General features: G+C 41.4%; 1 protein-coding gene across 2 annotated transcripts; it reads left to right on the top strand.

The window, feature by feature from the left end:
* The first annotated feature begins 2,113 nt into the window (after positions 1-2,113).
* On the top strand, positions 2,114-21,451 carry ITM2A (integral membrane protein 2A). 2 transcript variants are annotated; one of them, XM_027839538.1, is made up of 6 exons: positions 2,117-2,529; positions 8,866-8,991; positions 9,353-9,547; positions 11,149-11,259; positions 17,259-17,409; positions 20,431-20,612. In XM_027839538.1, the coding sequence occupies exons 1-6, from the start codon at positions 2,449-2,451 to the stop codon at positions 20,517-20,519; spliced, it is 753 nt and encodes a 250-aa protein (XP_027695339.1). In that variant the 5' UTR covers positions 2,117-2,448; the 3' UTR covers positions 20,520-20,612. The 2 variants fall into 2 exon arrangements, with proteins under 2 accessions (XP_027695348.1, XP_027695339.1); XM_027839547.1 differs by lacking the exon at positions 11,149-11,259 and having other exon boundaries at positions 2,114-2,529; positions 20,431-21,451.
* Positions 21,452-24,587: the final 3,136 nt, after the last annotated feature.

The raw sequence follows: 24,587 nt of genomic DNA, 5'->3' as shown, positions 1-24,587 counted from the left end.
TTATCAAACCCGGGATTTGAACCCAGGCTGGTTTCTGTTGATCCCACATCCAGTTCTTTCCACTGTATTATACTGCTAAGTTAAGAAAAAAAAAATGTTTGCTCCTTCTTATAGCTTCCTGAGAGAAGCTTAACTGGAGTCCAGGAACAAGTAGCTGTTATACAAGGTGCCTGCTGCCGCTTCTGACTTTGGTCAGCAGCTATAGATCTGATTTTAAGCTCTGGGTAAGCATGTAGGGAAATAGCTAAGATGGTTTCTATAAAGATCAAAACCCCACTCCAAATCGTACCCAGAAATAGACAGGGTGCTGTTCTATGCAATCTGCTGACTAAGGACGTTGCAAAGCTCTGGAGTAATATGGTCTACGATTATAGCCCTGAGTATTTCACAGGTGGGCCACAGTACTTTTTTAGTACTGAAGTCAGACACTTTTCAAATGCAGTTCTAAACCAGTTCACTGCAATCTGAGCAGCTTGCTTTAGGACTACTGACAGGGTAGAGGTCCCCTACAAGTGAAAATATATTTCCACTTGCTTTTAAGGTACAAAAAGTACACTTAAGCCACTGAATTAATGTAATTCACACTTTGCTGATATTACCATTAGGCTTGGGGTGAGTACTGTGATGGGCAACCGTTCACAGTCCCTAGAAACCTAGGCAAGGCCTGCCTATGATACAGGGGCTCCCTTTGTTAGATCGGGGTTCTTAGACTCTGGCCACTTTAGATAACCTTGGCCCATAGTTACAAGCCCCCAGAGTGAAGTGGGCATGACTGGTGTTCAAATTCCAGTGGGGAAAGTCCCAGCGATCTCTGATGAATCAGGTATTATTTTAAAACTTGGATAGAGGGGTTTAGATTCTTAGCATATTAAAGTTTCTTTGGCTTATAGCTGGCCGGGTGTTTGGGGCACAGACTTGGTTTTTAGGTTTTAAACAGAGCCTTCTCTTGTCTTAGGTGGCAGGGCTATTTATAACCCCCACATGCTAGCACATCCTAAACAGGGCAAACCTCACGTAATTGAATGCTGTACATGTGCGACAGAGATAGAGAGACCATAGAAACCGGATTTTTTTTGGTGGGGGGAAGAAGTCCTCATATTTTGAAAAAAAAAAAAAAAAGAAGGCTCAATTTACGTTTAACAAGGGTCTAACAAAGCGATTTATCCTTCACGCTTTAAGTAGGTCTCCGTTTTTGGTCTTGAAAATAATGTTCCTCCTGGATTTTTAATCTAAGCAAGATCTATAAGTAGAGTGATTATAAAGAATTAAGTTTCAATTTAGCGCCTTGTCCTGGGCTTGCGCTCTTCCTTCCCTCCCTGCTTTTCTCCTCTCCTTCCTTCCCTTCCTCTCTCCCAGTTCTTCCAACTGCCTTGCATCCACCCCCCCCCCACCCCAATACATATACACACACACAGACACACATACATACACACATATCTCCCTGCCACCCCGTCCCCCCGTGGGAGCCAAGGGCTCAGCAGTTACAGGCGGGGTGGGGGGGGAGGGGGAGGGGGAGGGAACCCAGAGGCTGAGGCTTGGGATTCTTCGAGTATGGGAGAGAGAGAGAGACAGAGGGCTATGAGCTGAAGGGACCCTAGAGAGCTGCTAGACGTCCCCTTTCACTTCAGGGTGGCTCAAAGCCATAGTGGACATTTGGATCACATTTGGGGAGTGGGAGTGGAGTGGGGGGGGGTCCGTACGAATGTATGCGGGTGCGCGCGCGCGTGTGTGGTGTGTGTGTGCGCGTGGGTGTGTGTGTGTGTGAAGCTCACAACTCACGTCGCAAGCCGCTGGGGGCCAGCGCAGAAGACTTGAGGGCTGAAGACTCCAGGCCAGGCCGGGCCAGGCGCGGAAGGGTACAAGGCGCTTTCTTCGCACTTGGCCCTGAGCTGCGGGGTGCAGTGGGCGGGCGAGCGGAAGACGGAGGCGGTTCGGAGGCGATTGCCGCCAGGATGGACTGAACGACGGCGGCCGCACCGACGGATGATGCACTGCCTCCCCACCAGCTCGCCGGCCGGCCTGCTTGCCGGGAGGGGGCGGGGCGAGCCGCGGCCCGCCCCCGCGGCGCAGGCCCCGCCCCCGCCCCGCCTCGTTTCGCACCCGGCAGCGGGGCGGCCTTAACTACATCTCTCTAGGTGGAGGCGGGAGGCAGCCACTTGCGGAGGTTGTCTCGGAGCTGCGAGCAGCCTTTTCCTCTCCTCTGTGTCGCCTCGTCTCGTCTCCCCTCGTCTCCTCTCGTCTCCTCTCGTCTCCCCTCGTCTCCCCCCGTCTCCTCTCGTCTCCCCTCCTCTCCCGATCTCTCGTCTCGTGTCTGTGTCTCTCCTCTCGTCTCACCACCGCCTCTTCCTGTCCGCCCGTCCGTGCCTCGCAGATCAGCGTTCCTGGTCGCAGAGCCGTGCCGCCGTCGCCGTTGTCACCTCCGCTGCTGCCGAAGGCGGAAGATTCACCATGGTGAAAATCTCCTTCAATACGCCCTTCGTGCAGAAGCCTGGCCCCAAGAAGGACGTCGAGGCCCTGGTGGCGGAGAGGGTAAGGCCGACGGGAAGCCGGCGGGGGGCACGGGGCGGACCGGGGCTGAAAAGGGGCACTTGTCGAAGGACAAAATGGAGACTTCCTCAGAGCGCCCCCCCCACTGTTCCGCCGGCTGGCGGGCACTCGATAGCTCCCGCCTTTGGCCCCCCAGGGTGGCGGCTGCCAGGCGGGCATGGGGAGGTGGGACGGGAGAGCTCCTGGGTGGGACCCGACGCCGTTGCGCCCCCCTCCCTTTCCTTCGCAGGGCCTCGGGGGTGGTTTGAGCTCTTGGCCCCAGGTAGCAGTTGGGGCGGGGGGGGGGGGGGGGGGGGGGGGGGGGGGGGGCGGGGACAGACCCCTTGGGAGATCCTGACCCGCGACCTGGACGAGCGGATGGGCAGACGGATGGAAGGACAGGAGGGTCCGCGGGATGGACGGACGGGAGGGGTGGAGTAGCAGGGGGCCGGGCCGGGCGCCGGAATGCTGGGGAGGACGCTAGAAGGCCTTTCTGTCTTTGAGAGATGTCCGGATCCGAGATCTTACTCCCCGGGTCTGGGCGCTGGGTGGGGGGGACTTGAGAGGCATCCCGTACACCTTTGACTTAAAGAGTTTGTGAGTCTTTTTTTCTTCCATACAGAAAGGATCCCCTCCCTGAGGAGAGGCTCTCAGACCATCCAGTAGAGGAGCTGTTAGAGTTAAAAGTTTGTCATTATATAAATTTGGGGTGTTTACTGTTCCCTCTTCCTGCGGGGAGCCTTGCATGTTTTCCCTGTGGCGTTTCTAAAAGAAAACACTCGTCTTCCGCAAAGAGGAACTTGAGTTTCCCTGCTTCCCCCTCTCCCCCCCCCCACCAAATAGCCATCCTTCAATCCCCAATTTAGACCTAAAAACAGGTCTCATTTTCATTTTTCTTGCAGAACTATGCCAGGAGCCAGAGGATTTTCCCAAAATGTTAAGATATTATTAATCCACTTTGTTTTTCCTGTAAACACTTAAAAGGCAACTAATTTCCAAAATGCGTACACTCTTTTTCCTCTCCTTATTTCTTAGTAAAACTTTATTTTACTTGAGTAGGTGTTCTCTCAGGAAACTGTTGTATCCACAGGTCCTTGTACATTCTAATTTCCATATTCAGCAGCATAGGTTAGAGAAGTAAACTGTCTTCTGGGTAGGCTAAGTTACTCTGAAATGTTGAGAAGCTCTCTGCGGAATTCTCATCTGCAGCCAGCCAGGTCAGCACTACATAGACCTCAGTGAAACTAGCACAAGTTCCTGAAAACATTCTAAAATGTTTTCAAAGAACATCTTCCTGCATGCTTGGAAGTTTTTTTCATTAAATTACAGCTTCAACATATAACTGTCACCAAATTTACTATTTGAGTGAAACTTGGCCAGATTTTGGGACGCCTAATAGGACTCCAGTAGTTAAATATAGCCACCCAGTAATCCTCTTAAATTTTTCCTAGTCAGTGAAAGCTCTGACTTGTAGTTAGATTAGCTGAAAAAACAAGTAGCTCTCCTAGTCCTCTAGGAGAATAATGAGAAACAAACAGAAGTAACCCTTTGAACAATGATTGTTTCTATATCAGGTGATACATATCAATAATCTCTGAAGGGATTCTGACCTGGCCACTTTGGAAGACTGACTTAATACCTGGCAACATGTATAGTGATGTATTCAACCTCTGAGCAGCTTTACAATAGAACTATTATAAAACAGTCCAGAGGTTGTGACTTGTAAAAGTGGTTCAGAGATAAATTAGCAGCTAGTCAGCCCAAACCCAACAAATTGAAATAAATGCAGGCAAAGATAATTATTCCTAGGTTGCAGAAACCCAAGGAGGAACTGAGAAAACTGTAGAGATCTATAATATGCTTAGTAATAAAATTTGAATTGTTGGAAGGAGAACTGAAAGTGAAGGGAAGTTTTGTTTTTCATCCGTTTCAGTAGCAATAAAGGAAGGTTCCCTTGAGGGTTTTGAGTTTCCTCACTTACTAGATGACTTTAGACATGTCACTTATCTTCCCTGATCTTCAGAGAAGTTATCTATAAAATCACCCTTTTCCATAAAATTGTGTGAGGGCAGGAAACTAGATGATCTCTAAAGACCCTGGATTTGTTGTGATTCTAAGTCACGCTCTGCAGTACTTGGTTTATCAGGATTTATATACCTGAATTTTTAAGTATAACTGTATAAGTTGGACAAGTAATCACTCAAGATAGGAGGGTCTATTAAATTTCTTTCAGCTGTGAACATAAAAAATCCCAATTCCTTGGTCTTTTTAGAAAGAAAAACAAATTGTTTACCCTTTGTCAAAGGGTAAACATCTGATATGTGCCCTCTTTTCCCTTATCCCCTCCACCCCTTTAATCCCTCAGATTTATTTTCATAAAGTTGTCAAGGTAGGTAATTCTTACAGATGTTATATTGTCATGGCAAGGACCTAAATGAAAGAAATCTTTCAGACCTGATTGACTTAATAGCCTAAAAGATTTACCCACTGATTACCAGTAGCCAGATTTGCTGACTTCCTAATTCTGTCCTTATGTCATCATGCTGCTATGGCCATATTGTGACATACAGAATGGGCAGGACGAGCCTCCTGGTCCTCTGCCCTGGGAAGTCGCTCAGAGTTAATAAGTTACTCAGTTGCCAAGGACCTTTGAGAGTCCAATTCCTAAGAAAATGATTGATTTCACTGAATTATAAAGTCACTTGTACAGTTAGCTTTGTACCTGGCCATCTTAAATATTCAGATTGAAAAAAGAGGGTTCTGCCAGACTGGGAAAGCCTTTCTCACCACTGTGGTCAGCAGGATAAACTAGCAATCACATGCCCATGTATTGGTAACTTCTGTGACTGTGAACATTCTTGAGAATCTAAGAAAGACACAAAGGGAATTTTAAACAAAAAAGGAAGATTCCTTGTGATGGTGTGGGGAGGGGGATGGAGGAGAGGGAGGAGAAAACTTGTTTTCTTTAAACAAGTATCAGTAGGACAACTTGCATTCTGTTTTCCTTTTCTGAGGATTTTGGATAAGTGAGAATCCCTTCCTATGCAAAAAACCCTAAGGAAGAAATTCTTACTGGTTAATCCTGGGGAAGCTAATCTGTCTACCTTCAATGTTCAGATCTGTAAAGTGATCTCTGGTCATCACGTTTGCTTTAGAAAATTGTTTCCCCAAAAGCCTAGTAGTTAAGAAACAACTTTGGAAGGAAAATGAACAAATGGACCAAAGGATGAATATCCTCTCACGAGAGCTCAGCCAAGTTGATTTTCCATTAAGCTAAAAAGAGAAATTCACTTCATCAAACAATTATCAAATAGCTACTATTGGACTAGACACTGGGGATAGAGCGCCCATCTTCCATCCTCTCCCTCCCCCCTCAAAAAAATGAGGGGAGTCTTGTCTTCAAGGAACCTATATTTTATTGGGTTGGGAAAACACGAAAGAAGCATAGTCCTTTCTGAAAGGGTTGTGGGATCATAGATTTCAGGCTGGAAGGAATTTCAGAGGCCATCTAATCCATTACCTCATTTTACAGATGAGGAACTGAGAGCCAGAGAAGGTAAGTGACCTGCCAGATGTCACACATCTAATATCAGGGGTGGGATTTTGAACCTAGAGCTTCCTGACTGCAGGTTTAGCATTTTCCCCACTCCATAGTGCTGCCAGCTCTGACAATCACTACCTATCTGGGGAACCTTGAGCAAGATAAATGACCAGATTTGTAAAATGAGGGGGCTGGACTAGGTGGTCCGTAAGGCACTTGCCAGCTCTAAATCTGTGAGCCTAGCAGACCCAAAGTGATCTGATAGAATAGCTAAACTGTCCTTCTGTATTCAGATTACCAGGCTCAGATGTGCTACAAACCCCCCCATACTGAAAGGACTGGCAGATGTGATTGCTAATGAATCTGGATGATCCTTCAAAGATCTTGGAGAAAGGGAGAGGCTCCATAGACCCGGAGAAGGAAAAAATGTCCCGATTTTCAATAAAAAGAAGAGAGTAGAATCTGAAAACCCCAGAAACTTGACTTTGATTCTTGGCAAAATTTTAGAATACATTATGGAGATAGTTAATGTACATCTAGAAAAGGAAGTGACAAACACAGAAGGCCAGCACGGGACTACAAGTCATGCCAGGCCAAGTCCATTGCTTTTTTTGACATGGTTATTAGACCCGATCACAGGAATGCTGTGTGTGTATAGATACATAGACATGTAAATGTATGTGGAGCTTACATAGATTTGACTTGATTTTTTTTGTTTACCTTATGAAAACATCTGATAGTTTTTTCATGCTATTTTCTGAGGACAAAGAGGAGACTAGATAATAATTAGGTACGTTCATAACTGGTTGAACATGGAAGGAGGGATTCGATTTGTTTGGCTCGACATCAGAGGACAGAACAAGTGATGATGGGTGAACGTTGGAGACAGGCAGATTGAGGTTTGATTGAGGAAGAACTTCCTAATAATTTGAGTTATTCAGTAATGGAATGGGCTGCCTTGGACGGTTCCTGGCTCCACTTTACTAAACATTTTCAAGAGAAGGCCAAATAGATGACCTCTTGTTGATGATTTTTATAAGGGGAAATCTCGAGGCTGGTATGGATGGGCTGGACCATATGGCCTTTGAGGTTCTAGAAATAGTTAAGAAGTTTAAATAACAAAGGATTTCAGTCACTATTAGGTAGATCTCAAAAGGCAGGAAATGATTAATTGCCAAATGGACTGCCTAGACAGTAACTGCTATAGGAATTCAGAGAAGAGAGAAGCCCCTTCAGGGTTGGGGTAGGCAGGGAAGGAGTTGAGACCTAGATTGGACCTTAAAGAGGAAATTTAGGATTGATACAGTTAAGGAGAAATGGGTAGTATGTTCCTGTCAGGTGCAGAATCTATAGACGAAAGGCATAGATACAAGGTGTGTTTTAGGGTCAGCAAGTTTCTCCGGTTTGGTTTTGTGCAGGAAAAGTATGTCGGACAAGATTGAAAGAAGTTTCTTAAATACAAGCTTAAAAAACTATTGAAGGCTTTTAAGCAGAGGAACATAGCACAAAGAGAAGAAAAGAGAATTGGCCTTTGGAGTCAGGAGACCTGGGTTCGGGTTCTGGCTCTGTCATTGATTAGTTGTGGGATTTGGGGCAAGGCATTAATGTGGGCCTCGGGTTCCTCCCTTCTCAAAGAAAGAGGGCTAGATTGGATGACCTTTAAGGTCTCTCTTGATGCAAAGAACAATTCTGTGATTCTGTGATTCTGTGACCAGTGAGAAGACTTAAGGGATAATCTTGGGGGGAAAGTTAAGAGTGCCCTGGGAAGAAAAGTGCTAAATAACCTTAGAACAAAAGAATGGTTTATGTAAGGCATGGCACTTTGGGGCAACAGGATGGCCATTGGAAACACCGAAGTCAATACGTGGCTTATATCGCACCCTAGCCTGCTCACTGAGCCCCTTTCATGTGCAAACAAAAACTGTAGTTACAAAGGGCTGTACGGAAAAATAACTTAACTCCCTTTGTTTGAAGAACCCAAAGCACTTTGCTGATGCTGACATGAAAGGACCTCACTGTTTTTCTGCAAAGCAGGTAGTGGCAAGGATTATCTTGACGATAGTTTCCTGAACCCCATAGGCAGCTTCTTTACAAGTTAAAATGTGTCTGAAGGCTTAAATCCTAAGCAGACTCCCGAGTACAATGATGTAAGAGAAGGTGGTGATAAGGTACTTTGGAATTGGAAAAGGTAGAAAGATCTTGTGCTTGCTCAAGATGCTCACACATTTTCTTAATGGTGATGAACTAGAAATCGCTTTAGAAGCAACATTGGTTGGAGAACCACTAGGAACATCAATAACATCTACTCAAAACAAAAGTTTCGGCTGTCAGCTTTGCTGGCCCCATCTGTCTCTCCTCATAAAATGGTTTACACAGACTTGGGGTAGATTTTATGAAGTGTGCAATATGGCAGCAACACCATAACTGCAGTAGACTCTTTCCTCTTCTCCAAAAGACTCTTAAAATGCCTGGGTGCTCTCCTGAAGGATTTTTTCCCCTGTCACTTATTTGGAGACTTGGGAAATTCTATGATTTTTTTTTATTAACTAGACAGTTATAACATTGTAGATGGTTAACTATGGCAGTTTTAATTTGCTTCCAAGGCTGTGTGTCTTGACAATAACCTGATATCTACGTTTTGCAAATCTCTGAGCAAAGATGTTTCAAAACATGAGTTTACTTAAAATGCATCACACTTTGTGCAGTGTGACTTAATATAGGTTTAGTATCGTTTCAAATGAATGGTAAATCTTCTACCCAGAAGCATCTAAGTTTATTTTATTCCTTTATTTTCACAGGAGCTAGAAATTCTGACGCATGACAGTTCATCTGGAAGATGCTTGCTGACCCTCCTGGGCCTTGCATTCATCTTAACAGGAGTTATTGTTGGTGGAGCTTGCATTTATAAATACTTCATGCCAAGGGTAAAGTCATTTTAGTTTTTTAAAGTTTAGCTGGTTTAAAGTTGTTGTTTTTTGTTTTGTTTTTTTATTTTAGTAGCACTTACATTGAATGACACCTAAAAAAACTTCCATACAGCTCTTAAAAGGAGCAACTTGTGGATTCTCCATATTCTAAAGGTTCATTATAACATAATTATGAAATTTAAAAATAGCATCCAGACAGACTGCCATAACATGGATTTGTGCCAAATGTTAAGACGGTGCCTCAGGAGGCCTACGAGATAACAACAATCTAGTGAATTGATAGAATTGCAAGTGTGAGGAACAATTCTAAATTTCCACTGTTTTAAATGTTAGAGTTTTTTTTTCTTTCTATTTTTAGCACAGAGTATTCCGTGGGGAAATGTGCTACTTTGAAAATGACGATAATGGCATGGATGGTGAAACAGAGCCCTATTTCCTCCCTGTTTCTGAAGAAGCCGACATTCGGGAAGATGAAAACATAGCCATCATTGATGTTCCTGTTCCCAAATTCTCTGATAGTGACCCTGCTGCCATTGTTCATGACTTTGATAGAGTAAGTTTAATATTCAACATTTACTCTGATAACTAGCTGCTTTTGCTTTATTCCATTTACATCTTTTCACTGAGTTCACATAGTAGTTTGTTTCTCACTGCTCCTAAAATGTTCTTTTGCAGCAGACTGTGAGCTCAGGGCTAAATTCCACAGAAATAAATTTTGGCTTCAGTTTGTTAGGTATTTTAGCTTAAGTCCTTTCCTGAAAATCAAACATTTTCCAATAGCCACTAGACAGCTCCTGTGATCTCCCATGTGACATACTAATGACAAAGCTGTTCCTCCTAAAAAAGGAAGGGATACCTGATTTTAAGTTCTAATTTTTACATCTAGAAAGCCAGATGAGAATTTTAACAGAAACCAAGGAGGGAGACACACATTCCACCGGTTTTAGTCCACTTTCAAAATCTCTGCTATAACTAGAGAAAGATTCACAGCAATATGTTAGAATTCAAAATAAGGGAAAGGTTATTTATGCTAGTTCAGGTTTTGACAGAGCTTGGCAGAGTGGACATTACAGGTAGAGAGAATCATGTGAGCAAAATTCTCAGAAGTAGAAATGAATTTTGTGAATAAAGGACACAGTATATAAATGAACCTAGGTTAAGCAGGAGGGTCCATATCTGATAGGGAGACACAAGGTAGGATGGAGCAGTTGTTAGAACACCTTGAATTGCAGACAAGTTTGAACTCGAGACACTGTAGACCTTTAATGACATGAAAGTGACATAGCAAGCAAGATTAAACGGATAAGGATGTATTAGATGACTTGGAGGGAGGAGAGACTGGAAATAATGAGGATACTTAGGGAGCCAACTTTGGTTTTTCTAAAAGAAAATTGGGGTGGGTGCTTCTCCACTGATACAGATCTCGGCTTCTCTATTCCCTAAACATGGTAAAGGTCTTTTGGTTGCTGTGACCAAAACAATATTGATCACCTGGTGGCCGACTTCTCTTATTCGTGGGCCTTTCAGAACTTATTGCTTCTCGGCTGTTTCTCAGGTGACAAACATTGTTGGGTTTCTTCTTGAAGCCTTTCCTTCTTGATAGAACCTGCCAGGCCCTGCGTTTTGCTAGCATAGCCTTTAAGACCCCAGGGTCACCTTCGTGCCCCAGTGAATCATCAGAGTAATATTTTGGTGGGGGAGTCAGGAAGCTCTACTGTAGGTAGGAAATAGTGATGAAGACTCCACATTGGAGTTTTTAAAAAAAAAATCAGACAAAAGGTTTAAAGGAGGAATCGATGGTAATTAATGATGATTAGAGGTGTTGAGGGCAAGGGGGAGGGGAGGATAAACAAAAGGAAGGAGTCAAAGATGCTTCCGGGTTTTGAGACTGGGAGAATGTTGCCCCAGTGACCTGAAATTGTCCCGGACTCTTTTTTTTTCCCCCTAACATTTCCTAAATCACCCCAAGGAAGAAACAGTCGAGCTTGTCAATTAAGAAATATGTCCTCATGGTTTTCACCAACAATTTGAATGTTTTGTCTTGACCCACAGCTTAGTTGACTTAGGCTGTAGCTGTTTAGTTTTAATAACAGAAATTTCATTGTCAGCACTCTGATGCATCATTATATTGATCATGACTAACTTTTTCAATAGCTTCTGACTGCTTACCTAGACCTGCAGCTGGGCAACTGCTATGTAATCCCTCTCAATACTTCCATTGTTATGCCTCCAAGAAATCTTATGGACCTCTTTGCCAAACTCTCGGTATGTACTTTGTGGATAGAAGTTTTGGTGTAAGTATAGTTTCAAATTGATTTGTCACCATTTTTATTTGGAAACATGGTAAGAGATCCTGAGAAAACAGACTAGAGATTTGATTTCTAACGTGGCTTCTTGAGATAATTTTTAAACTTCTCTCTAAAGCGGTGGTTTCAGAGATAATTTTTAAACTTCTCTCTAAAACGGTGGTTTCCATTAGAATTTCATGGAGCTGCACGAGTGACATGAAATAGGCTCTTCTTAATTACAGGTGATCAGAGCTGGGAATGACCTTCTTAGAAATCGAGTCAACTCTCTAATCTTATGTATGAAGGGAAGTGAGAACCCCAGAGAGCATGAACTGACTTGCCCAAGATGGCATAGATAATGGCAGAGCAGGTGACCTACGACTCAAGGTCTGTCAGCTCCCCAGGTCAGCGTTCTTTGTAGTCAGCGTCGGTTTCTACTTGCTGCTTCCCTGGCAAGTTCAAGCGCTGACCTTTGTCATTGCCACAGCCGCCGCCACCCCAACTTTCTCTTTTGCTGTACGATTCAGCTCTCCTAAATTGTTCATTCATTTCAGCAAATATTTATACTATCAGAAATAGATAAGGCACCACTCACACTCTCCAGGGCGTATTTTGGAAATTTTATTACCTGTGTGAGTACCACCTAAAATGCTTTCCCAGCAGTGGTCAGTCACTGTGCTGGAAAGCCTTATAGGTCTGTTTTTAATAGAAATTTTAAAGTGAGACACAGGAAGGACTTACATTTTATCATACAAGTTCTTGGATTATGGAATCTCTAGCATCAACTTATTCTATGAAATCTACAGTTTTGTGAATTCTTTCTACCATGTAGTAATAATACTAAGATATAGTAGAAAGACCACTGGGCTCAAAATCCAAAAACCTGCTTTCTGAAATCCCTCCTCTGCCACTCAGTGGCTTTGTGGCCTTGGGCAGTCACAGGCTCTCTGAGCTTCACTTTCCTCATCTGTAAAAATCAGGCTAATACTCCTTGTACCATCTACCCTATAGGGTCATTATGAGGATCAGATGACAATGTATGGAGAGCCCTTGGTTAATAGCTTTTATTTTTAGAGCGGCTTTATGACTGAAGATTAAACTTCAGTTAATTCATGAATTGAGTTTTCATTTAGCCTATTGCCAAAGCTAACTGTTTAAGGCCTGCTGCCTTGGTTTTATTCCATAGGGAATAAAAACATGCTTGAATTTCACAAGTTTTCTTACCGGGGAGCCAGCCTCTGCACTTTTCTCATATGCTAACAGTTCTCACCTAGACAGAGGGGCTTAAAAGAGGTTTGGCAATAGAAATGAACGGTTCATGAATTGGCTATATTATTATAATTCTTATATTGTGATCATGAGCTAAAGAGAGACTGGTCCTCCTCTGCAAACAGACATTGCTTCAGTTGTAGAGAGGAAATAAATCAGATGAGGCAGACTTTTGACAGACACAACCAACCATACCTTTAGTCTTGGGTAGCTAAGCTTACGTGGTACATAAATAGCATGAATCAAGTGTACTGATGGCATCTGGTGTTTTGGTAAAAATCAATTAATATAACTTAAATGTCTTTGTGTTCCCAATACTTTTACTGTGTTTAGTATGCTATAAAGTTCACATTGACTGTATTGTGTGTTTTGCTGTACGTTACCATTCCAAGAATGTATGTGTTTGGTAGCCAATCCAAAAAGATTCCGGCCAGATCCGTCTAGCCACAGCTATGCCCAAAATTATCGTTGGGGTGAGTTTTCTTGCCTTCATAAATGATAACGGCATCTCTGAAGCCCTTAGGCTATTTCTTCAGGCCTTCATAGATCAGAGTAGTATCTCCCCAGCTGCTTAAAGATTTCAGCAGGTTTGCCATTAATTCCAGGGCCTTTCCTATTTATTATGTCTTTGATGCAACACTGGCTTCAAAGGTTGAAGCCAAGGCAAGCCATAGACTTTGCCCTTTCAGTAGCAGGTGGTATTGCTATCTTCACTGGCTTGCTTTTTTGGTGTGGATGAGGGTGTGGCTTGATCAACCTGTTTTTATTCATTCTAGTCAAAGCAGCCTGAAGAAGTGACAGTACATAGGACCTAGTATTTGGCCCTCGGGCTCTGTTTCTCTTGATTCTACTTCTCTTGGACCTTTCTTTTCTGTCCATTAAGATCAGTATCAGAAATCAGTGGCTTGACTAATCCCAGGAATGAATACATATTGATGATTGTGCCCTCAAAGTATATGTACACACACATAAACTAGATAGCAGCTGACTGACAAAAGAGTTGAAAATAAATTTGCAAAGACCATCATGTCTGGGCAGCTAGGTGGCACAGTGGATTCAGGAGGACCCGAGTTCAAATCCAGCCTCGGACACATAACACTTACTAGCTGTGTGACTCTGGGTAAGTCACTTAATCCCATTGCCTAGCCAAAAAACAGAAAACAAAAAAAAGACCATCATGTCTTTTGAAACACTGACAGGAGATGTATGGCAAGCCAGGTCTACAGAAATCAGAAGTGAGGCTCTTTGAGAGATGAAAAGTTATAGAGATCGTGGACCTGAGGCAAAGTAACAGATATCAACAGGAATAGTAGCAAGAGCCACCACAATTGGGTTCTGAGTGTAGGCAGTGATAAAAAAAAAAGCACCTGGTACATACACCAGGCCTGGTAGATCTTCCTCTGTAGATAGCAGCAGTCATTATAAAGTAATGTCCTCTTTAAAAGTGAGGGATCAAAATATCTATTGCTTGATGAGCCTCCATAATACTTCAGAATAATTGTAAAACATCAGAACTGGAAGGGATCTTCAAGATCATCTACTCCAAGGCTCTTATTTTAGAGGCAAACTAAGCTGCATGAGGGAAGAGAGATCTTCCGACGAGTGCCGGAGCTGGAGTTAAAACACAGATCTCCCAACTCTCAGGCCAGTATTCTTTCCATTGTATCAGCATGTCACCGAGGGAAGCGTAATTCTCTGTCTCCAAAGCTACAAGGCCCAGATTTAGCTATGACAGGAAGCATACTGTCTCTGTTCTGCAAGAAGGCAGTAACTCACTGTTCTGATTGGCCCTAGGCACACAGGCCCCATGGAGATAGTACATAGTTTCCCATAATTATCCTTAAGCTTGACCAACCAGCCTGAGATTTTTTTTTTTTTTGTTTTGCTTCATGGGACTAGGGCTATGGCCTGAACCTTTCTCCACGCCCTCCCTTTTTCAACCCTCCCCATCTCCAGACTCCAGGGAATTTATCCATGTTCTCCTTCTTGTTCCTGCCCCCAAATGCTTGTGCCCTTTAGTAGAGTCAAGTCTGTTTAAAGAGGAGTTGGAAAGAACCAAGTGAAAAGCTTGATAATAATGAAATACAACCATGTGCAAAGTGGTGTGTTCACCCCTTAATTCCCTCCAGTGTTTGGGGACAGTTCTGCTATTTTAGAGCCCTATTTAGCCCTACGTGTGTCCTATGATCCCCTTGGGGGCTTCATGCTTCAGTGTGTAATATCGCCATGCTGTCATATTTACTGAACAACACAGACTTCAGGAGGCAGAAGCCAGTGAGGCCCTCACCAAATACTTGAAGGCAGGACATCGTTAGGGTTTTAGAAGGGAGGGAATCAGCCAGCCCCTAAAGGTCTTTGCAGTTGAGAAAGAAGATATAGGTCCTCTAGGTCCTCAAGTGTGGCCCTTTAACTGAATCCAAACTTCACAGAACAAATCCCCTTAATAAAAGCAATTGTTCTGTAAAACTTAGACTCAGTCGAAAGGCCACACTCAAGACCTCAAAGGCCCCATGTGACCTTGAGGCTGCAGGTTCCCCACCCCTGGTCTAGAGAATGGAAGCCAGACTTTGATTGTTTTGGCCCCTTCTGGCTCTTAGAGATGACTAACTCACCTAATCACATACATCAACCCTTGGCTAACCCTGCCCTCCTGGAAAGGGTATATAATGCATGGCACAGTATCTGGTGGTTGGTACCTTTGGCAAAAGATATTACTGAAGCATATCTAGACTAGATATATAGCTCCCCTCTGACTCCTGGAAGCTTGGACAGACCCATCTTTCAGTAGGCCAGAATTTAGCCCAGCTTAGAGATATTACAGTAGTCAATGATCAGTGCTTTCTTGAGGCTTCCAAAAAGCAATGCCAACAACTTCAGGTGTGAAATGCAACAATTAAAATTATAACCTAGAAATACATCGTTCCATTCCAAAGGAGAGCATGTTCAAATTGAAAGCAGGATAAAACCTCATTAATCTGGACACCCTCCACTACTTTAGAATCTGCTCCCTTCACTTAGGCTTAAGGTTGCTTCTGTGCTATCGATAATAAAAGGCTTCACTAAGCATATAAATGTTCTTTCTGGGAGTGAGGCTAATCTACTTAAGAGAATAAAACTACTTTTAAGGAAAGCTTTTAATTGTCTACTGGCAAAACATTCAGACCAGCACTTTGTGGTTGCAAAAAAAAAAAGAAGAAGAAGAACCAAACCAACCCTACAAACAAAGTGGGTGCCCATCCTTTCAGAAATGCCTGAACAAACTATTATATAAAGTGTAATGGAACATTATCACACTGTAAGTAACAATGAATATGAGTAACTCAGAGAAACTTGGGAAAACTTGTATATGAACTGATGCAGAACCAGGAGAACGATGTCCATAAGGAGGCAATAATGTAAATGGCAACCCTAAAAGGCAGCTGTACTTGGATTGGCTACAGTGACCCATCTCCACTCCAGAGGACTGATGAGGAAACAGACTTTTTTGGTAGAGAGGTGGTGAGCTATGGGTGTATAACTTGGTGTACGTTGGCAGATGCAGTGACTGTGTCTGTTGGTTTTGCTTAACTTTGTCTTTGTTAGGAGGGATGGGGGAGGGGTGGGGTGGGCCGGTGGCAGTGCAGAAAGGGAGATATGCAATACATCCAGAAATGATTATAGTGTAAAAACAGAAGGCATCAAAAAACAACAGATTGTGTTCCTGACATTTGTTGGGAACCCTCAACACAGTTTCCCCATAGGAACAGGGTTATAAATGGCAGCCAGCTACCAAGGGTCAGTTCACAATAGCTTATTTAATCCATAGTATACTTGAATTCTCTGGTTTTAAAACCACCATTTGTAGCCTAATATATTAACATTCTAAGTTAAAATCGTGGATGGCAGGAATATATTCCCCATCTCCTTTAACCCTGATGTCCTCCCTCTCTCAAAGTACAATGTAAATAACCATTCTCTTCTCTCATTCGTTATGCATCATGAACCTCCTGTAGCATTTTCACTGCCAGCCTGACAAGATGCAAACCTTGGCTCTTTAACCTAGTCCTAATCTGCCCCAAAGGACACATGCTCCCTACCCCCGAATCAGACCAGCTTATGTAGTGACAGCCATTACCAAATTGGCTGACGTCACCGTGTCTAGTACTCTGCTGTTTCAAGTTAAACAACTCCTCACCCCCAACAGTATTTGTGCCCTTATAAGACAAGGTATCCTCAGGTGGTATGAACTGGAAATGGGACTCTACTCAGACTGCCCCATTGTTCATCCATCTGGCTTGGCTAAATATAAAAATTGTGTTCATAAGTCAGGGACTGCCTATACTGATAATATTTTACCACAGAAATTGTACTAGCTATGTGGAATCCCCCCAAAGAGGGGTGACACTGTATAATCAAAGTAGCTATGTTATCCAAGGTTTTTCAGAATGTAGATACCTTTTGAGGGGCATGATTTGATTCATGTTTTAGATATGATCTAACTTTTTATTAATGGGGCCCTGGTGTATGAAAAAAAGTTTCGAATAATAATGCTTTTGATCTAACTTGTTTATTAATGGGTCCTGTTGTAATTAAAAGAGTCTTGTGTAATAATGCTTTACTCTATATTAACTTTATGAGCTGATTTCCATTATGGGCAAAGTCGAAATGACGGTGCCTTTAGGAATTCGTCATTTTGAGTTTGTTTGTTTGTTTGTTTTCTTCGCTTAGACTGGATCTTACCTCCCTCAGACTTACTTGGTTCGTGAAGAGTTGGTAGCTGCTGAAGAAATAGAGGACGTTTCTGATCTTGGCATCTTTATTTACCAGATTTGTGGAGGGAAGAAAACCTTCAGACTGCAACGCCGGGAGCCAATAACTGGTGGGTATTTGTTTTTGTGGCTTAGCCCTCCTTTTGCTGCCATTCACATTTTGTCAATTTAACCAAAATTTCTCCCTCCATTCACATTTGGACTCTGCACGTCATAGCAATTTTCCTATAGTTCTATAAAGAAGTTACAGTGACTCAGTTGAGACTAGTCACCACTGTAGTCTGCTTAAGGGCTCAGAAAGTGAAAGCATTGCTACCACATCAATAGCAGCTCTTCCCCTCCCTCCAAATCACTGGGTTTCCTATTTATGGGAAATACTTTTTTGAGTGTGGTTTGGGCTTTTTTGGTTTGTTTTATTTTTAAGTAGTTCCACTGCAGTGTAGTTTCATGGGCCATTCAGTTGGCATGAAAAAATAAGGACTCAGTTTCCAGCGGTGGGGAAGACTACAGAGCATTCTGTGGCAATATGTGGTGGGTGGGTGGTCTTAGAGCAATCACTAGCGACTGGGAATCAAGAAACCCCTGTGTTCAGGAAAATGGAGGGGAGGAGGAGGAGGACGGACTGTTGTTAGAGGAAGCTGCTGCTACATTGGTAATACTTGTGGTGTACATGCCAGAACTTTACCAGAGGCATTTAACAGTTTAATTAATTATTGCTTTTTGAATTTGCATGCAGTTTGAACTAAAAAGGGGGCTTTATGTAATTCCAAAGCATAGTGGAAAATTTACCATACCGTATAGCTATTTAGCAAAGTCATATTTTGACACTAATTCTCCTACTACCCCCCCCCCCAAAAATTAAGAATTGTTGCTTAAGTATCCAAAAATAACTGCATTCTTGGACACCACCCTAAACATGGTCTCTTTTTTGGTAGTTTGATCAGTGATCTTTTACTTGTTGAAGTGACTTCCGTTTGGAATTCAGGCCCTGAATTATGTCTTCTGCCCCTTCCCCTTCTTCGTATGTTCAAATCATGCTTATCTTTCAAATGCCAATGTCAGTCCCCTTTCCTTTTGTTAACCTCCCTAACCCCAAATCATCTTTTTTTTTTTTTTCCCTTCTCTAGCTCCTTCTGGTATATCTGTATTGCTTGCTGCCTTGTATTGTTTCATGCCTCATTTCTAGGTTGTTATTCCTTCCTTGAGGGCAGAACCTCTGTCTTACATCTCTCTTAGTGCCTCCATGTTAAATCACAGAGTCTGAGTTGTAAGAGCCAGGGGCTGTCTCGTGTAACCTGTATCTGAACAGAATTTGCCTCTCCAACATCCCTGAGACAAATGATCAGTGCAGCATTTGCTTAAAGAACTCCAGTTAGAAAGAAATCCCCTACTTCCAGGGACAGTTCATTCTACTTTGGGATAGCTTTGATTGTTAGAAGTTTTTTCTCCATCGAGCTTAACTCTTCCCCTTTGCACCTTCTGCTAGTTCAATTAGACTTGTATCTAATCCCGTTTCATAGTCATGGGAGATAGCTATCACGTTGTCCTTCCATCTTTCCCCTCTCTCTTTCTAGGTGGCTTTTTTGACTTCTGTGTCAACACTGTTGACATATGTTAAGTTTGCAGTCCAGCTAAAACCCTTAAAAATTTCACATGCCTAGTCACATCTTGTACATATTATACTTGCTTGGTTGATTTTTTTTAACCCAGGGATAAGACTCTGCATTTACCTCTTCTCTTTTTTCCCAGTAGATTTGGCCCACTGTTCCAAACTATCTCTATCCTGACTGTCATCTAACATTAGCTAGACCAGCTTTTTCCTGTCTTCCAGATTTTTTAAGTGTACTATTTGTACCTTCAAAGAAGCAATAATTAATTAAAAATGTTAAACCACGTGGAGCCAAAGACAGCTCCCTACAGCACTCTTTCTCCAAGGTGACATCAACCCATTAATGACTGATTACTGGGTTTGGCTACCACATAGCCAAGATCTCTCCATGCCCACAAAGACAAGATGTCGCTGAAATCCGGGCACTCAGTTATCTGTAGGATTCTTTAAACTGGCTTATTCTTGGCAAAGTTATGCTAGGTCTTCATGATCATTGCACACTTTATAATGCTTCTAAATCATCCTCTCAATAATATTTTCTAGAATTTTGCCCGGAATTGACATCAAGCTTACTGGCCTACAGTTTGAAGATTCTACTCTTAATCCCTTTTTTGAAAATGGAGACATTGTCCCTAGAGTCCTGAAGTGCAAAATAGGTTCTCCATAGGAGCTGATGGAATGACTTTTGTTAGCAGAAGGGGCGGTACCCGTCCTCATAGAAAGAGAGGTGCTAAGAGAAATGGGTGAAATACACCTAATATAATTTTCACATCTAATCACATAGCCCACACCATTTGAAAATGGCTTCGTTTCTAGTTTGGGCATTAACTAAAATGCTCTTTTCCATATGCGACTCAAATCTTTACTCTACAGGACTAAAGTGTAACATTGTCAAATGATGTTAATCAGTTTCAGTGTATTTCTGCTCCTTAAGCATGCTGAAAAATGCCATCAAAGGAGCACGGTAGAATAGTTTTCTATTCTTCCCAGCTAAGAGTTTTGTTTTGTTTTGTTTTGTTTTGTTTTCCTTGGGTTTTGGAGGACAGCTGCAATATGTCTTAAAGAAGGAATTAAGATGAGTTCACTGAAATTGTCCCAGATTTCGACTGGTTTTATGGCCATGAGATTTGGTTTGAATGTTTACAATCAGAATTTTTAGAGCTGGAAGGACCTTGGAGATCTAAGGGAAGGTCATGTGGTGTATTGGAAAGAACACCAGTCAGGAGAATTGGGTGCTATTCCTGGCTGTGTTTCGTGACTTTGGGCAAGTTACTTCACATTGTTTTTAAAATGAGTGGGCTGGACTGAGGTCCCTTTCAGCTCTAAGTTTCTGTTGCTCCACACATAAAAAGTGAGAGACACTTAATATCTTGCTTAATATCTTATTTGAATTTATAAAAAAATAAACGATTGCTATTTTGCAACAGTTTTGAGTTACTCAGGTGAATTCTTTTTCTAGAGAAAATCCTTTGAATGTATAGATTTCCTAATTAAATGTTCAACTTTGTTTATTTTCACATAGGCTTCCAGAAGCGTTCTGCCGAACGATGCCTGAAGATTAGACATTTTCCCAATGAATTTGTTGTCGAGACAAGAATTTGTCGGCAGTGAAAGCCTCCAAGTGAAAGAATTCCAATAATCATAAAGTGGGGCTTTACAATGTGACTTCGAAATTAAATTGTGCTGTGATAATCAAAAGCCTTATTTGTTACGCTTTTTTGTGTGTCTTGCTTATATTTTTTAAAGAAAAGAAGATTCCCCACTGCAAGTTCTTGCTATACTTAGTATAATTAGCATCCGTAGTTGTTTGAAACTAACATAGAAAATAAGCAAACTTAATCATTGACTAATATTAGCTTTTTCTAGTAACCACATGAATAAATGTTAGCTAGCATCTTGGTAAGAATAAACTCTAATCTTTTTTCTTAAGAAAGGAAATCCAAACCAGAATAAAGTTATGTTACTTGGTTTGCCCATGCTATATAATTCTCAGAGTGCTTCCTCTGGCTTTTAATAACAAACTGTTAAATACAGATAAGATTTTTGTCAGGCATGTAAAACTACCTAAAGTTGCACACCTTAATTTGGGGGGGGGTTCCATTTTGTGCAATTTACTGTACTTTGCAATTGTCTGTATTTGGTAACTTCCCTGAATTCTCCAAAAGTTTAAATCTTTTATCTGTCAAGTATTCTTCAGCTCACCGGTTATGTTCACTTACAGATACTTTGAAGAAGTTTTTAATCCAGTCTATTTGCTTACAGGATTTTTAATAACAACTTGTTAATTCCAGGAAGGCCCATTTTATGAACATGATTGTATTCGTAAAGTTCTAACTTCTCTGGCCTATATGTAAACTTTTTAGATCAGCAGAATTTCTTATGAGCAAGTCGTTTTCACTGCGGTCTGTTTTTAATGAACTGATTCTTCTTCACTGAGATCTGTAGCGTAAATCCAGCAAAGAATTGTATGTGTGCTACACACTGTAAAGGCATTTATATGGGTACATAAATTTGATACCCTTACAATAAATGTTTCTCCAAAAGAAGTGTTACTTTTATTTCATCACAGATGCTATGTTTGGGGCACGAGAAATAATTCAGTATTTCCTATCTAGCCAATATTTGTACTTTTACGTAAACCTTTTCATCTTTAGTGGGAATATTGTCTCTCAAACCTTTTGCCTACTACTCCTTCCCCCTGCCCCACCCCTCAAGCTTTCAAATTCCAGACTCCCTTTGAGTCTTCATTTGTTCTCTCTACAAATAGTCCATGGTTTGTGTGTTCTCTATCTTTAGAGTATCTCCAGGCTTCAAGTCCTCCAACCTTTCTCTCCACATAAGGAAAATAAATGTCTATGTAGCTACAGTAGGTCAATAAGACTAACTTTGCCAACTGAACCCCAGCCAAGGCAGCTGCTCTTCTAGGAGCCTCATGTGGGGTGAGCCCTGCTGGTCATTCACCATAGGGTATAGACTTTCCTCCCAAGTTGGCCTCCTACCAAGGTGGCTAATACTGTAATCTATTTCTGTTGTGCCTAGGATCAGGTTGCCTTTTTACTGTTCATAGTATCTATGTTCCTGTTTTGAAAAAGGTGTCTTCCTTCTGATCTTTTATAATTTTTTTGTACAACTGTTCTGAGAAGATTAATCCTTATAAATAGATTCTCACCACTCATACTTGAAGCATAAATCAGATGATTTTCATCCCACTTAGAATGGCACCATTTTATCCCTTGTTATCTGAGATTTTGAACTTTTCAATTTGTTATTTAAATAAAGAGGGTTGGTAAACGAGTGTTAATAACCTACCAAAAACATCTTTTCCTTGGATGGAGCCCATGACCTTCAAAAACTAGTAGTCTTGACCATCATATTCCTAATTTTCTTTAGTATGAATCTCATTCCCCATATTTTATGCCAAGATAATTACATTACTTCAGTGTTTTTCTGCTATGTTTATATTGCATTTCTTCTCAATAGTTTAAAAGTCTCTTAAAATCCAGCCTAACCATAGCCTCAAAATTACTTCATCAACAGCACAATAAACATTTATCAGGAATCCTTAGGGTATATGACTCCTCATTCGGAGGTTATAGAATTTGCCTGCACATGAGCTCTAGCTATAGGTTTTTACGACCTAAAGCAGTCTAAAATTGACCAGCACTAGACCGGAGCTATCTCACCACTGAAGTCAAATTCACTGTTTCCAGCTTTTGTGTCAAATTATCTAAGTGGGGTATATATTTATGAACAGAAGTGAATGATCACCTTTACCACGAGATAAAAAGGAGTGTTTGAATAAATGAGAAAATGGCAAAAACCAGGTAGTAGGCACTTAAAATAATCCCCTCATTTGTACTTGGAGAAATCTTTTTGTAGAAGAATATGCTGGGGGGGGGACCCACTTGGTTAAAATTTACAATCATTTTTATCTTTTTCCCGTGTATTTTTCAGCCTAGGTTATATCCTTTGTAGTGTGCGTTTGAAAGCCAGTTCTCATTCTTTTAACTCCAAATAGTGGTAACAATTTAAAATTTGATTTTCCCTGAGGTTTATAAGTTTCCATGCAAATCCAGATGGTATTTTTTAAAGTTATTTATAAATTGTATAATTGAGACAAGTACAATATTTTACTCTGATCTTTGTACACTTTCAGAAGGATAGCACCATTTAATAAATTGACGGTGCCAATCATACGAGAGAATAAGCATTCTTCCCTTTTTTGTTTCCTTCACTGAGAAATCTGAACCAAGTTAACTATCCATTAAAGACAACTGCAGCTACCTATTTAGTAGGTATTTTCCCACAGGATATGTTTTAAATGGCAGGAAGGGAAAATGTGAGAATAGCGTAGGGTGGGAAACGGTCATTAGTCTGATTAAACAGAGTTCTTTCATTGGCTCTTACATTTTTCCCTCTCTCTGGTCAAGTGAGCATCCTCTGCCTTACAGGGGTGTTACAAGGAAAGCCCTTTACGAACATTAAAGCCCTGTACTTTATTAAAGTTTTATTGATCTCTTTTTTTATATCACCTTTACTTCCAGATGTGTCCCTCTCCTTTCCTACCCCAGAGATCCATCCCTTCTAACGAAGAATAAGAAGAAAAATAAACAGCTCAGCAAAATTAACCAACAGGCCAAACAGACTCTGATAGCTTATGCGATGTTCCACACTCTTTGTCTCCCGCCTCTTTAAGAACGAGAGGGAAGTACATTTTTCTCCTCTCTTCTTTAGGACTGAACTTGATCATTATAATTACACATCATTTTTTTTTTTATTGTTCTTCCTATTTATACTGTCATCATTGTATATGTGGTATTCCTGGTCCTTCACTTTACATCAGTTCAAACAAGTCTTCTTATATAAATCCCTCTACTGAAGTTTTGACTAGGTATTTACTATTACTGTTGCCTGCAAAATTACATTAAATCAGCTTTAAAAAAAAAAAAGCATTTCCATTTATACCACAGAGCACAGATTTTAAACAGTCCAGATTTTTTTTTATTTTATTGCTATTCAAGAGAATCATATCTGGAAGAGACCTCTAAGAAATTATTTACTTTGTCCTCTCTATGTGAATATGTGAAATAATAAGACTGATGTTTTTCTTTAATACACATGCACCAGAGCTTAACTAAATGAATGTCACTACCTTCAAAATAATCACCTTGGAAGGCTATCCATTTGTTTCCAAAAAGCTGCTATTGTTCAGAGTAATTTCAGAATTCTTGGAGATTAACTCTGGTGCCTAGTCTTTTGAATATTCTGAGGCACTACATCTTTGACTTCTGACTGATTCTAAAAATAACATCCACCCTTGAAGACCATGCAGAACCTGTTCTTTCGAATTAGTTGAGTAACCTATTTAGATAATTCAGCTTTTGCCTCAAAATGAGGTATAATTGTCAAGTAGCACTACTATTCTGGAATATATCATAAACTGCCTGTGAATTGGGAAACCCAGTGTGCCCCTTTGTGACCTAGACAAATCTAATAAAAAAGATTTTTTTAAAATAAGTTAAGGACCTGAGTAGAATTTTAGAAAAGTTTAATATGATAGATCTCTGGCAATTATTTAATGAGAATAGAAAAGAGAATATACTTCTCTCAACATGGTGCCTTTGACAAAAATTGACCATGTACTGGGGCATAAAAACCTCATAAGCCAATGCGGAAAAT

Source organism: Vombatus ursinus, unplaced genomic scaffold, assembly GCF_900497805.2.
Source record: "Vombatus ursinus unplaced genomic scaffold, bare-nosed wombat genome assembly UNPS02004691.1, whole genome shotgun sequence".
NCBI lineage: Eukaryota > Metazoa > Chordata > Mammalia > Diprotodontia > Vombatidae > Vombatus > Vombatus ursinus.
The sequence above is the reverse complement of the archived record's forward strand: the minus strand, read 5'-3'. Positions and strand labels throughout refer to the sequence as shown.